This window comes from Cetorhinus maximus, chromosome 4 (genome assembly GCF_964194155.1).
Source record: "Cetorhinus maximus chromosome 4, sCetMax3.hap1.1, whole genome shotgun sequence".
In the NCBI taxonomy this organism is placed as follows: Eukaryota; Metazoa; Chordata; class Chondrichthyes; order Lamniformes; family Cetorhinidae; genus Cetorhinus; species Cetorhinus maximus.
This window is the reverse complement of record NC_135882.1, coordinates 44,800,726-44,812,781: the sequence shown is the minus strand read 5'-3', so window position 1 is coordinate 44,812,781 and position 12,056 is coordinate 44,800,726. Positions and strand designations below refer to the sequence as shown.

The window sequence follows — 12,056 nt, the reverse complement described above, 5'->3', positions numbered from 1 at the left end:
TGTATACCATCTACAGGATGCAGTACAGGAACTCACGAACGCTCCTCAGATAGCACCTTCCAAATCTTTAACCACTACCATCTAGAAGGACAAGGGCAGCAGGCACATGGCAACATCACCACCTGGAAATTCCCCTCCAAGCCACTCACCATCCTGACTTGGAAATATGTCGCCGTTCCTTCACTTTCGCTGAGTCAAAATCCTGGAACTCACTCCCTAACAGCAGGTTCACTTATGCCCACATGGATTGCAGCGGTTCAAGAAGGCAGCTCACCACCACCTTCTCAAGGGCAACAAATGCTGGCTTGGTCAGCAACACCCACATCCCATGAACAAATAAAAAAACAAACCCCATCCTTGTTGATTGTAATTTTCTTGAGTTCCTCCCTTCCTTCCATTTCCTGATTTACAGCTATATCTGGGATGTTAGTTGCATCCCCTACAGTGAAGACTGATGCAAAATACCTGTTCAATTCAACTGTCATCTCCTTATTTTCCATTATTAATTCCCTAGACTCACTTTCTATAGAACACTCACTTTGTTAACTCTTCTTTTTTTTATCTATAGAAACTGTTGCTATCCTGTTTTTATATCTCTAGCTAGCTTTCTCTTGTACTCTAATTTTTCCCTCCTTATTAATCTTTTAGTCACTCTGCTTTTTTTTATATTCCGTCCAATCTTTTGACCTGCCACCTGTCCTTGCACAATTATATGCTTTTTCTTTAAGTTTGATACTATCTTTAACTTTTTAAGTTAACCATGGTTGATCGGTCCTCCCCTTGGAATTTTTCTCTCGCTGGAATGTATCTATTCTGTGTATTCTGAAATATCCCTTTACATGTTTGCCACTGCATCTCTATTGACGTAACCCATAACTAATTTGCCAGCCCACTTTAGCTAGTTCTGCTTTCATGTCCTCATAATTGCCCTTACTTAAATTTAAAATACTAGTTTTGGACTCACTCTTCTCTCCCGCAAACTGAACATAAAATTCAATCATATTATGATCGCTGCTATCTGCTTTTACACCACTAGCTAGCTTTCTCTCAAACTTTTCTTTCTCCCTCTTTTTTAAAAAATCATTCTTTGCTGGTTCTTAAAAATTTGACCAATCTTCTGACCTACCACTAATTTTTACAGATTTGTAGTGTTTCTTCCAATTTGATACCATCCTTAACTTCCTCGTTCAGCCATGGATGATGCATCGTTCTCAAAGAGTCTTTCTTTCTCAATGTAATAAACCTTTGCTGAGAGTTAATAAATATCTTCTTAAAACTCTGCCAGTGCATCTCTATTGTCCTACCTTTTAATCTAGTTTCCCAATTCACTTTAGCAAGATTTGCTTTCATACCCTTATAATTACCTTTATTTAGGTTTAAAACACTAGTCTTAGACCCACACTTCTCCACTCCAACTTGAACATGAAATTCGATCATGTTATGAAAGCTGTTGCCTTGAGGTTCCTTTACTATGAGGTTGATTAATCCGGTCTATTGCTCATTACCAATCCAGAATAGCCTGCTCCAGGCTGTAGAACGTACTGCACGAAGAAATTGTCTTGAATACACTCTATGAACTCATTTTCCAGGCTACCTTTGCCAATTTACATGTATATTAAAGTCACCCATGATTATTGTGGTACCTTTCTTACACACCCCATTTATTTCTTCCTGCATACTCTTGTCCTGCCATGTAACTACTACAAGTGACCTCTTTTACTATTTCTTATCTCCATTGAAACTAATTGTACATCTTGCTCTTTTGAGCCAAGGTCATCTCTAACTACTGTACTAATGACGACCTTAATTAAAAGAGCTACCCCACCATCTTTTCCTAGCTTCCTATTGTTTTGAAATATCAAATGCCCTTCAAGATTGAGGTGCCACACATTCAGGCACAGACAAGTCACTTTTCTCAGCTGGCTGTCAATGCGGTGCCGGGGCAATGGCTGCCCTGTGGTCAAGGTGAATGGGCGGCGGTTGATGGTAGCGCACAAACATGTGCGGGGAGGGTAGTAGCCACGCATTAGGGAAACCTTGTATTAAGCGGTCATTCCTCCGCAGCTGAGTTCAGGCACAGCTGCATTGATATGCTTGGAGTTGGGCCTCCAGCTTAGCTGCCCACTCAAGCAACACAGAGGCCTGAAAGTACCACCAAATGCTCCAGAGCTCTTCACCCCCTCGGGCAAAGACTGCAAACTAATAGGTGTTTTAGTGGGCTGCAGAACAATTGGACGACCGCACACGTTGTACAATCTCCTTGTGAAAGCTGGCCATGGAGAAATCACTGGTGGAGGTGATCACTGCCCCTTGCAATGTCATCATTCAGGTTTGGACTGGTCTCCCCAATGGTTCAAGCTAACAGCACAGCACTGCAGTGCGGATTAGGAGAATGCCTACGCCTGAGCTGAGCACAGACTGCATTCCAGTCAGTGAGTCTGCCGCCAATCAGTCAGGTGGAGTGGGGTGGAGGTGGATGGGGTTTCACAGTATTCGTTACAGTGCAAAAGGCGGCCATTTGGCCCATTGAGTCTGCACTGGCTCTCTGAAAGAGCATTCTGCATCGTCTCACTCCCCTGCCTTATCCCCATAACTTTGCACATTCTCTCTTTTCAGGTAGCAATCCAATTCCCTTTTGAATACCTCGATCGAACCTACCGAAATTGCCTCCACCACCCTTTCAGGAAGTTTGTTCCAGACTTCAACCACACTTTGGGTGAAAATTTTTTTCCTCACATCACATTTACTCCTTTTGCCAATTATTTTGAGTCTGTGCCCTCGGGTTCTTGATGTTCTCGAGTGGGAACAGTTTCTCGCTATTTACCCTGTCCATACCCCTCAGAGTTTTGAATACCTCTACCAAGTCTCCTCTCAGCCTTTTCTCCAAGGAAAAAAGTCCCAACCTTTCAATCTATTTCATAGCTACAGTTCTTTAGCCCTGGAATCATTCTTGTGAATCTCTTCTGTACTCTCTTCAATGCCTTCACATCCTTCCTCACGTATAGCACCCAGAACTGGAGGCAGTACTCCAGATGAGGCCTAACTAGTGTCTTATACAAGTCCAATATGACCTCCTCACTCTTGTACTCAGTGCCCCTATTAATAAAGTCTAAGATACTATATACTTTATTAACTGCTCTCTCAACATGCCCTGCCATCTTCTGCTATGTATTACCTATGTATGCATACACTGAGGCCCCTCTGTTCCCGCACCTTCTTTAGAGGCTCTCCCTTTATTTTATACTGTCTCACCATATTTTTCCTGCAAAATCAATTACCTCACACTTCTCTGCATTTGACTTCATTAGCCACTTGTCTGCCCAATCCACCAACATGTCTAATGCCCTTTTGAAGTTCAAGACTGTCCCCATCACAGTTGACAACATTTCCAATCTTCATGTCATCTGCAAATTTTGAAATCATGCCTGGCACACCACAGTCTAGGTCATTAATATATATAAATTCCTTCACTGTCGCTGGGTCAAACTCCTGGAACTCCCTCCCTAACAGCACTGTGGGTGTGCCTACACCACTGCGATTGCAGCAGTTCAAGGCAGCAGCAGCTCAGCACCACCTTCTCAAGGACGAAATAAATGCTGGCCCAGCCAGCGAAGCCCACATCCTGTGAATGAATTGAAAAGCAAAATCAGGAAGAGCAAGGGTCCCAACACTGACCCTTGGGGAACTCCACTACAAACCTTCCTCCAATCTGAAAAACAACCATTTATCACTACTCTCTATTTCCTATCACTCGGCCAATTTCTTATCCAAGTGCCTACTTCCTCTTTTATTGCATGACCTAGAATTTTTCACACAAGTCTGTTGTGTGGCATTGTATCAAATGCCTTTTGAAAATCGATATGGACCACAACAACAGTGTTTCCCTCATCAACCTTCTCTGTTACTGCCTCAAAAAGTTCCAGAAAGTTAGTTAAACATGATTTTCCCTTAAAGAATCCATGCTGGCTTTCCTTAATTATCCTGCACTTGTCTAAGTGACTATTAATTTTGTCCCACACTATAGTTCCAGGAGTTTCCCTATCACTGAGGTCAAACTGACTGGTCTGTAGTTGCAGCCATGCAGCGCACTGAACTCTGATAATCCAAGTGGTTGCCAGCACTCTCTACGATGCGTTAAGGGGCCTTCAGGCTAAACCAAGAAGGGTTCTTAGAACGCCCAAGCTAACCCCACACGTCTCTCTCTCTTTCATCCTGCAGGAGTACAACATCAGGAGCATGGAGCCTGGTGAGCTAGCTGTATGCCTCATGGCTTACATACAGCAGAGACAAAGGAGAAGAGAGTGACTGAGGCACCTGGCTGGGCAAAGGGAGGAGCAGCACTCTCAGGAAGGTGGAATGGCTGGGGCTCCCACTCACGCCGCTGAAGAGCCACAGCAAGCAGTTGCTGGTCGGCACCTAGCTAGACTGAGGGTCTATAGATGCCGTCTTTCTTTCCCGCAGATGACCGAGGATCAGTGTCACCAAAGACTGAGCATGTCTGGGGAACTGGTCAGTCACATCTGCCAACTGCTGCAGGATTTCTCTCCTGGGGACATGGAGGGCATTCACTGCCAGTGGCCGTGAGTGACTGTAGTGCTCAGTTTTTATGCCAGTGGCTCCTCTTCATGGCTCCACAGGTAACCTCTGTTGGATATCGGAAGCCTCCACCCACAAATGCATCCATGAGGTCATGGACATCATCGTCGCAAAGGCACACAACTTTGTGCATTGTGTCTGGGAACAGGAAATCTAGGGTGCAACAGTGCTGGGATTTGCTCAGATCTCAGGTTTCCCACAGGTGTAGGGTGCCATCGACTGCACTCATATGGCACTCAGATCTCCATGGCAACATGCGGTCAACTATGTCAACCACAAGGGCTTCCACTCGCTGAATATTCAGCTGGTGTGTGACCCTGCACATAGTTCCCAGCGAGTGTCCACGACTCCTACATCTGTGGCAGGTCTCAGATCCCTGACATCTTCCAGGGTCCACAGAGGCTACATGGCTGGCTCCTCAGGGACAAGGGCTATCCACAGAGGACATGGTTGATGACACCCGTGCTGCAGTCTCAGAGTGCAGCGGAGAAGGTACAGTGAGGCTCATGCTGCAACTTGCACCTTGGTGGAGCAAATCATCAGGATGTTGAAAATGAGGTTCCGGTGCCTGGACCTGTCTGGTGAAGCCCTGCAGTACAGTCCACAGAGGGTGTCATGTATCAGTGCTGCCTGCTGCACCCTTTACAACCCGGTACTGCAACAGGGAGAGGAGCTGGCTGGGGAAGAGATGGAGGAGCTGGGCGTCTCCTCTGAGGAGGGTGAGGAGGCCATCGCATTGGCCAGACAAAGCAGGCATGCTTGGGAGGCCCTCACAGCTGCTAGATTTGTGGAGGATCATGATGACATGCAGTCAGGAGACACTACAGATCCTCACATTGCATCTGTGAGCGTTTGATTCTAGTCTGGCTGAGGGCAGCTCGCTTGCGCTCTGTGATCAGGGTCATATCATGGAAAAGCAGCCGTCAAACTTTAAATGCACCTAATACTTTGTCAGCCTTCAGCACCTAACCCCTTCAGGAGCACCGGTCACAGGTAGTGAAGAGACGGGGGCGGCTAGTCCCACCTCAAAGGTGCTGAGAGAACACAGAGAGAATGAAGAAACTCTGACACCTGCCCATGACACTCTGGCAGCAATGACAAGCACCAATGAGGTGCAGGCATCACTAATGTGTCCAATGAGTGTGAAATTGGGCCATCACTTTGGTCTGAAGGTTACACACCGAAGAGGCCCTGGACTGAGGCACCTGCCTTTATCTTGTACACAAACCACGGTTTCAGTGACATGAACGCTGCTCATCAGAACAAGGAGCCATAGGTAAGGAGACGTTCTTGGGAGTTTATTTACAATAGTGAACATTATGTACATGTGATTAACACCCGTGCCCAGGCTGTGTAACTATGTCTTCTTAACCTTCCTAACCCTGTCACTACGTCTTGGTGCTCCCCGGACATCCACAGCAGAGGTGGGGGCAGCCTGCTGGCTGCTCAGACTCGGCGTCCTCTGGCGGTCCGAAACCTGGAGGACCCAAGCCTGCTTTTGGGGACCTGCTGAGTGGCAGTGGCACCCTCCTCCAGCAGTACTAAGAGTGCCTAAAACCTAGGAAGTCCCTGCCGCTGCCTGCTGTGGATCAGGCATGCAATGTGCTCACCAGACTGTGACCCCGAGGCTACTCTGGAACTCAGCCTCAACGCAGTGTGTGTCTCTGTGCTGGAGGAGGATGTTGGTGAGCACTGTGATGGGTCTTCAATTGGGGTTCTAGCAGATTCCTCTTCCGAGGTATCTTCAGGGCTTGAGTGGAGGACCTGGGTTGCTGGCTCCCTCAGCTGTTTCCCAGATGTGTCTGTGAAAGCAAGGAGAGATAATTAGTGCAAGGCAGAGGCCTGTAAAATAGGACACATCACTCACAGTATGGTTGTCTGATAGATGTTGCACTGCTGATCCTCAATTGGTAGAGCACCACCGACCTCACCGTCAGCACAGGAACAGACCAGATCTTTGCTGGTCAGCTGGATGCCTGGATTTTCAAAGTCTGTCAGAACCTTGATGTCGGGCATTCCTCCACCAGTATGCAACCTCACCCTCTTGTTGTGTGTCAGCTTGTTCTGCATGAACACAGATAGAGTGCATGCAGGACACCTGCCAGGCCAGATGATAAGGATACCTAGCATGCATGTGTGGTGAGTGGTGTCATGGACAGGATGAGGACAATGAAGGTGTGTGAGATAGCCTGAATGGTGATGTCCCTTGAACAGGCAGAGTGAGATCCCTATGGATGTGTGATGGGTTTGAGTGTGTGCGAGTTGAGAGTGATGAGAAGAGTGGCTTACACTGGTGGAACAAAGATCATTCATCCTCTTTTGGCACTGGGAGACTGTCCTCTTTGGCAGGGTGTTGGCACTGTCCACCGCCTCCCAAGCCAGATTGGTGATGTTGCTGCCCCTCCTGTGGCCCAAACGGGGTAGAGGACATCACAGCAGGCCTCCACTGTGTCCAAAAGGCATTCCAGGGATGCCTCACGGAATCAGGGGGCTGCAGTCTTCTTGATTTTTGGAGCTATGTCTTCTGTGCAGCTGTCCTGGGCTAGAAACACAGGCGTGTGCGTGCAGGTGCACTTAAAATATGGCACCCGGTGTGAGGAAGCGGCGAGGTGACAGCGTGGCAGGCGAATGACACCATCTAAACTGTGTGTTTGCTGGGAATGCATGATTAACGAGGTGGGATTTGGACATATGGTGTGAAAAGCCACCAATGCAGCCGGCAGGTAAGACGTACTTTTTCCCACCATCTACTGCACTTAGTGTAAATCTGGGATGATTCTGCCCTCTGTCTTTTTACTGTTTTTGCAATCACTGGCCTTAGATGCTGATGCACTTAAGTTTGTACTCTCTGCCCCTTCCTGTCACACTCTTACCATTGCCCAAATCGCTACCCTGCTCTATTACTTCACTGCTTCCCTTTCATTTAATACATCTCCTCTTGAATGATCCCTTCCCCCATTATTTGCTACCTTCCAATCCACAGGTATCATTCCTGAATCTGGGGAGTTCTAGAGCACCAAAATCAATGGATCCACTATCTCTGAAACAATCTCTTTTAAAACAGTAGGAGTAGGTTGTCATCCAGGAGATTCGTTGCTTTTAGTTTCATGAATTTTGAGAGTACTATTTTTCCCCTAATACAAGAAGGGTAGTAGGGATAAACCAGATAATTACAAGCCAGTGAGTCTAACATCAGTGGTAGGGAAACGATTGGAAAATATTCTGAGGGACAGGATTAATCTCCACTTGGAGAGGCAGGGATTAATCAGGGGAAGTCGGCATGGCTTTTGCCAGAGGGAGATCACATCTAACAATTTGATTGAATTTTTCGAGGAAGTGACTAGCTGTGTAGATGAGGGTAGTGCAGTTGATGTAGTCTACATGGACTTTAATAAGGCTTTGACAAGGTCCCGCATGGGAGAATGGTCAAGAAGATAAGAGCCCATGGGATCCTGGGCAATTTAGCAAATTGGATCCAACATTGGCTTCGTGGCAGGTGGTGATGGTCGAAGGTTGTTTTTGCGATTGGAAGCCTGTGACAAGTGCTGTACCACAGGGATCAGTGCTGGGACTCTTGCTGTTTGTAGTGTACATTAATGATTTAGATGTGAATATAGGAGGTATGATCAGTAAGTTCACAGATGACACAAAAATTGGTGGTGTCGTAAATAGTGAGGAGGAAAGCCTTAGATTACAGGACGATATAGATGGGCAGATCAGTGGCAAATGGAATTTAATCCGGCACAGACATGATGGGCCAAAGGGCCTATTTCTGTGCTGTATAACTCTTTGACTAACAATTCTTAAATTCAGCATTTTCACGAGACCCTTGGTTCCCCACTACTTCTGGAACATTTTTTTGTGTCTTCCACTATGAAGATGGATACAAAGTATTTGCTTCAAGAAGCTGCCAGTTCCTTATTCCCCAATATAATTTCTCCTGCTTTGGTGCCAAAAACCCAGATTTACTCTTGCTAATCTCTTCTTTTTTACATACCTATTAAAGTTTTTACGATCTGTGTTAACTAGTTTACTCTCATCCTATTCTCTCTTTCTTCATCAATTTGTTAGTAATCCTTTGCTGATTTTCAAAAATCTCCCAATCCCCAGGCTTGCTGATCTTTTTGGCAACATTATAAGCCAACTGAAATCAAATAGTTAATACCCAACTAAGGTCAACCATGTTTATTCCACTCAAAAGATAATACATCTTAATGCATATTATGAATATCTGTCTTATGCGCACTACTGAAGACTCCTTGACATTTGTTTGTAACAATTTTTGTTCTTGCTGTTTGGAGAAGGTTTTCTTTTTTCTTCTGTATTAAAAGTCATTGCCAACCAATTACCAGGGTAAGTTCAGGCTGTCAATGGGGACAATCTTGGAAGCAATGTTCCTCTAAATTTCTCAAGTTCATAGGGCTGCCCTGAGTTATCAGTCAGAGATTAAGCCAGCTGCATTCTGTAAAAGACAGACCCTCCTGTACAGTGTTGGTTCTTTCATAAGGATCAAAGAAATACGTTCCAAAGTGATCAAGTATGATAAGAACAATTTTCAAGGAATAAAAATTAATTCTCTATAGATATGGTGATTTGGTAGTGCACAGAGGGATGTTTTTAGTCTGAAGAATGAAGCCAATTTCATGAGGCTACTACCTTATTCACACTAGGAAAACAAATGATAAGATAATTTAGGTACTGTAAGACTATATGCACAGTGATTAAAATAGGGCAGAAAACAAAAATAGTTTGCCTTCCTTGTTGTTACTAAGGAATTTTTCTGAACTGCTTTTGGTTCCCATGCTTCATTTCTGACTAATTTTCTTCAGAGTGTCATATCTCAATGCTTAACATTGAAACTGCTTAACAGATGCAAAGCTAAAACATATATGCAACATAAAAAAATCATAACTCAAAAATCATTTGTGCTAAGGCAGAGGACAAGCCAATCCTTAAGTAACAAGCCCTTGGTGTTCCACTTTTCAATGAATCAAAGCTGATTGGCAACTAATTTGGTTAATGCTTCATGGGCATTATAAAATGGACATCCAGGTAAAAATGAATCTGATTTGTTAAGAATTGCTACAGGTACAGTCTGAACAGTAAAACATAATCTTATAATTGAAAACAATCAGCATTTTCAAATGTTAAATAAAAACGTTGTCTGTAAAACTTTGTCCTGTTTTGTGCAAGGCACCAGCTTGTTTGATTGTTGCAGCTTCTGTAATCTCCACAGACATGACCCCAGAAACGGAGTTTGATTTTCAGTGCCACTGAACCTGCTACAGGCCATCTAATCTTAAGGTAGCCCAGCTACTGTAACAGAGCTGCTCTGTGTTGCTTATATTCTTTGAATTATGAAGTGCCGGAGTGTAACATTTCTCAAAATGTTATCAATAAAACATCAGTTACACGAGACATGCTATGATGCAATGAAACTGGTTAAGTCCCTTCCAGCCCAAAACATCCAATACTAAAAAAAGTCACACTAAAATTTTAAATGATAAGGAAATAGTACTGGAAGGATGGAACTTTAAAAGAATGATTGCCAAGGTATAACAGATTGACCTAGAATTGATTGTGGAAAATAAAAATCAATGAGGTCAACAGTGTTCATCACTACTTATGCAACAATCCAGAAGTTCATGTTCAAGATGCACTACCCCTCTATAAAAGTCGTAAAATTGGCATCATGCCGTCTCACTCACCATTCAAATACATTAAACAATGTGAAGTTTCTTACTGATGTGGTAGTTATGGATTAAGCTCACCACAAAAAGTTAGGACTTTCCATCCATTATGAATTAATACCAAACAATCTCCATGGCACTGAAATTCAACTTTTACAAGTATGCAATCACATTCCTTCAGCTTTTAATTCTCGAAGATTAAAAATAATCACAATATATTTTAACTTTTACTTGGTCTCTTTTTTCTCTCTCCCAATCCTATGTTTCTTTCCTTCTCTTTATTTAACTTTTTGTACCTGATTTGACATTGAATTCATTATTCTAACTTGCACTTCCTGGTTCACTTGCTTATAACTATCCTTCAGTCTGATTAGTTAAGGAGATACACAATGTTGCTTGCCCTGTTCACACAGGTTCTAGATCTCCTGTAGAGCGTACCACGCCATTTCAGTCTGTAACTACCAGCATAAAAGCTCAGGCAAAGTACATGAGCAAGTCTAACAAATGACACGACCGTGCATTTGAAGTTCACAGTAAATTCTGGCCCACAGAGTAGCTATTTTGATGCACTTTACCATGCTAAACAAAATGTGCCCATTTACAAAAAGCAGTAAGCCATTTTGTTTCAGTTTAACTCAATTATCTTATTCAAACAGATTTATGAATTTCTAAATATTAACAGCTGGTTTGTAAATTAGGAATTGATTCTGACAACTCAAAAACAATGACATGAAACAAATGTCAGTACGAAATGCCAGCAATAATTATCGATTTAGGGTTGCTTGTATTAGCTGACCATAATTAGCACTTATAAAAACTTTCCAAAGCACAATAACTTAACATTCAATTAAAAGGAAAGGAATGGCAGTGTTTTTGCTCAACAATTTCAAGAGACTAAAAGTTACTTGGAAATACACGATCTTTCCAATTTTTGGAGCCTATGAAAGCCAGTCCCATTCAGCATTGATAACTTGCATGCTACATTTTTAAAATTGGAAAGATTTTCAGTCCCGTGACTGCTAAACCAATAAGGCTGTCAGTTGTCTGACAAAAGTATCATGCAAAAGTAATGGAGAAATTTTTGGCTGGAAGACATTTAACTTGCATCTCAACAAGCAGATACTAAATTCACCAAAGCATACAGCAAATGCAATCTTGGAACATAGCCATAAAGTAGTTATGATGCTCAATGTTGCAGGTTAAATGACTAGAAGTGAATAAAAAGAGGGTGCTCTAATATGGATACTAAATGGAATAGGACAGTGCAGCAAAAAGAATCACTAAGTGGATGGCAATGGAAGAGGAAATGGGTAGCCATGCATTAAATAATGACTCCTACTTACCAAGTGGAGTAAAGGATCGAACAGGACTGGTGTCCCTGCTGCTTTCACGGCTGGCGTCCCTGCTGCAGCCCTGACTCACACTAGGTCGAGGGATACGGCTGCCTCGAACTAGCAGGGATCAGGATGGGTATAGAGCAGCACAATTATTTAAAAATAGAGATGCTGAAATATTCTTCCCGTAATCATTAAATATCCACTGTCAAAACTGTAGCCCCAAGATTTAAAAACTTAAAGACATGAATGTAAAGTGATGTCACCTTGGTTCATTTTAAAATACTTATGGTCTGCACTTTTATGCAAGTGCAATAATGTTTCCACCAACAGTTAACTCACCAACTCATTATACTGACTTCTTACTAACTGATAGCCATGAACAGATTAAAACACAGAATTTGATTAGCTGATGTTCGGGTTAGAAAAAGGCCAA

At 43.4% G+C, this 12,056-nt stretch overlaps 1 protein-coding gene across 14 annotated transcripts in view; it reads right to left on the bottom strand.

Annotated features, from left to right (window-relative positions):
- The window catches only part of clasp2 (cytoplasmic linker associated protein 2), a 570,512-nt gene that overhangs the window by 204,976 nt on the left and 353,480 nt on the right, over nucleotides 1–12,056 (bottom strand). For 12 of the 14 annotated variants that reach the window (XM_078540120.1, XM_078540106.1, XM_078540107.1 and 9 more), the window contains one exon: nucleotides 11,630–11,737. The exons of the other annotated variants lie outside the window; for them this stretch is intronic. In XM_078540120.1, coding sequence (XP_078396246.1) covers nucleotides 11,630–11,737 — 108 coding nt within the window. The remainder of the gene's footprint in view (nucleotides 1–11,629; nucleotides 11,738–12,056) is intronic. 14 annotated transcript variants of the gene reach the window in all.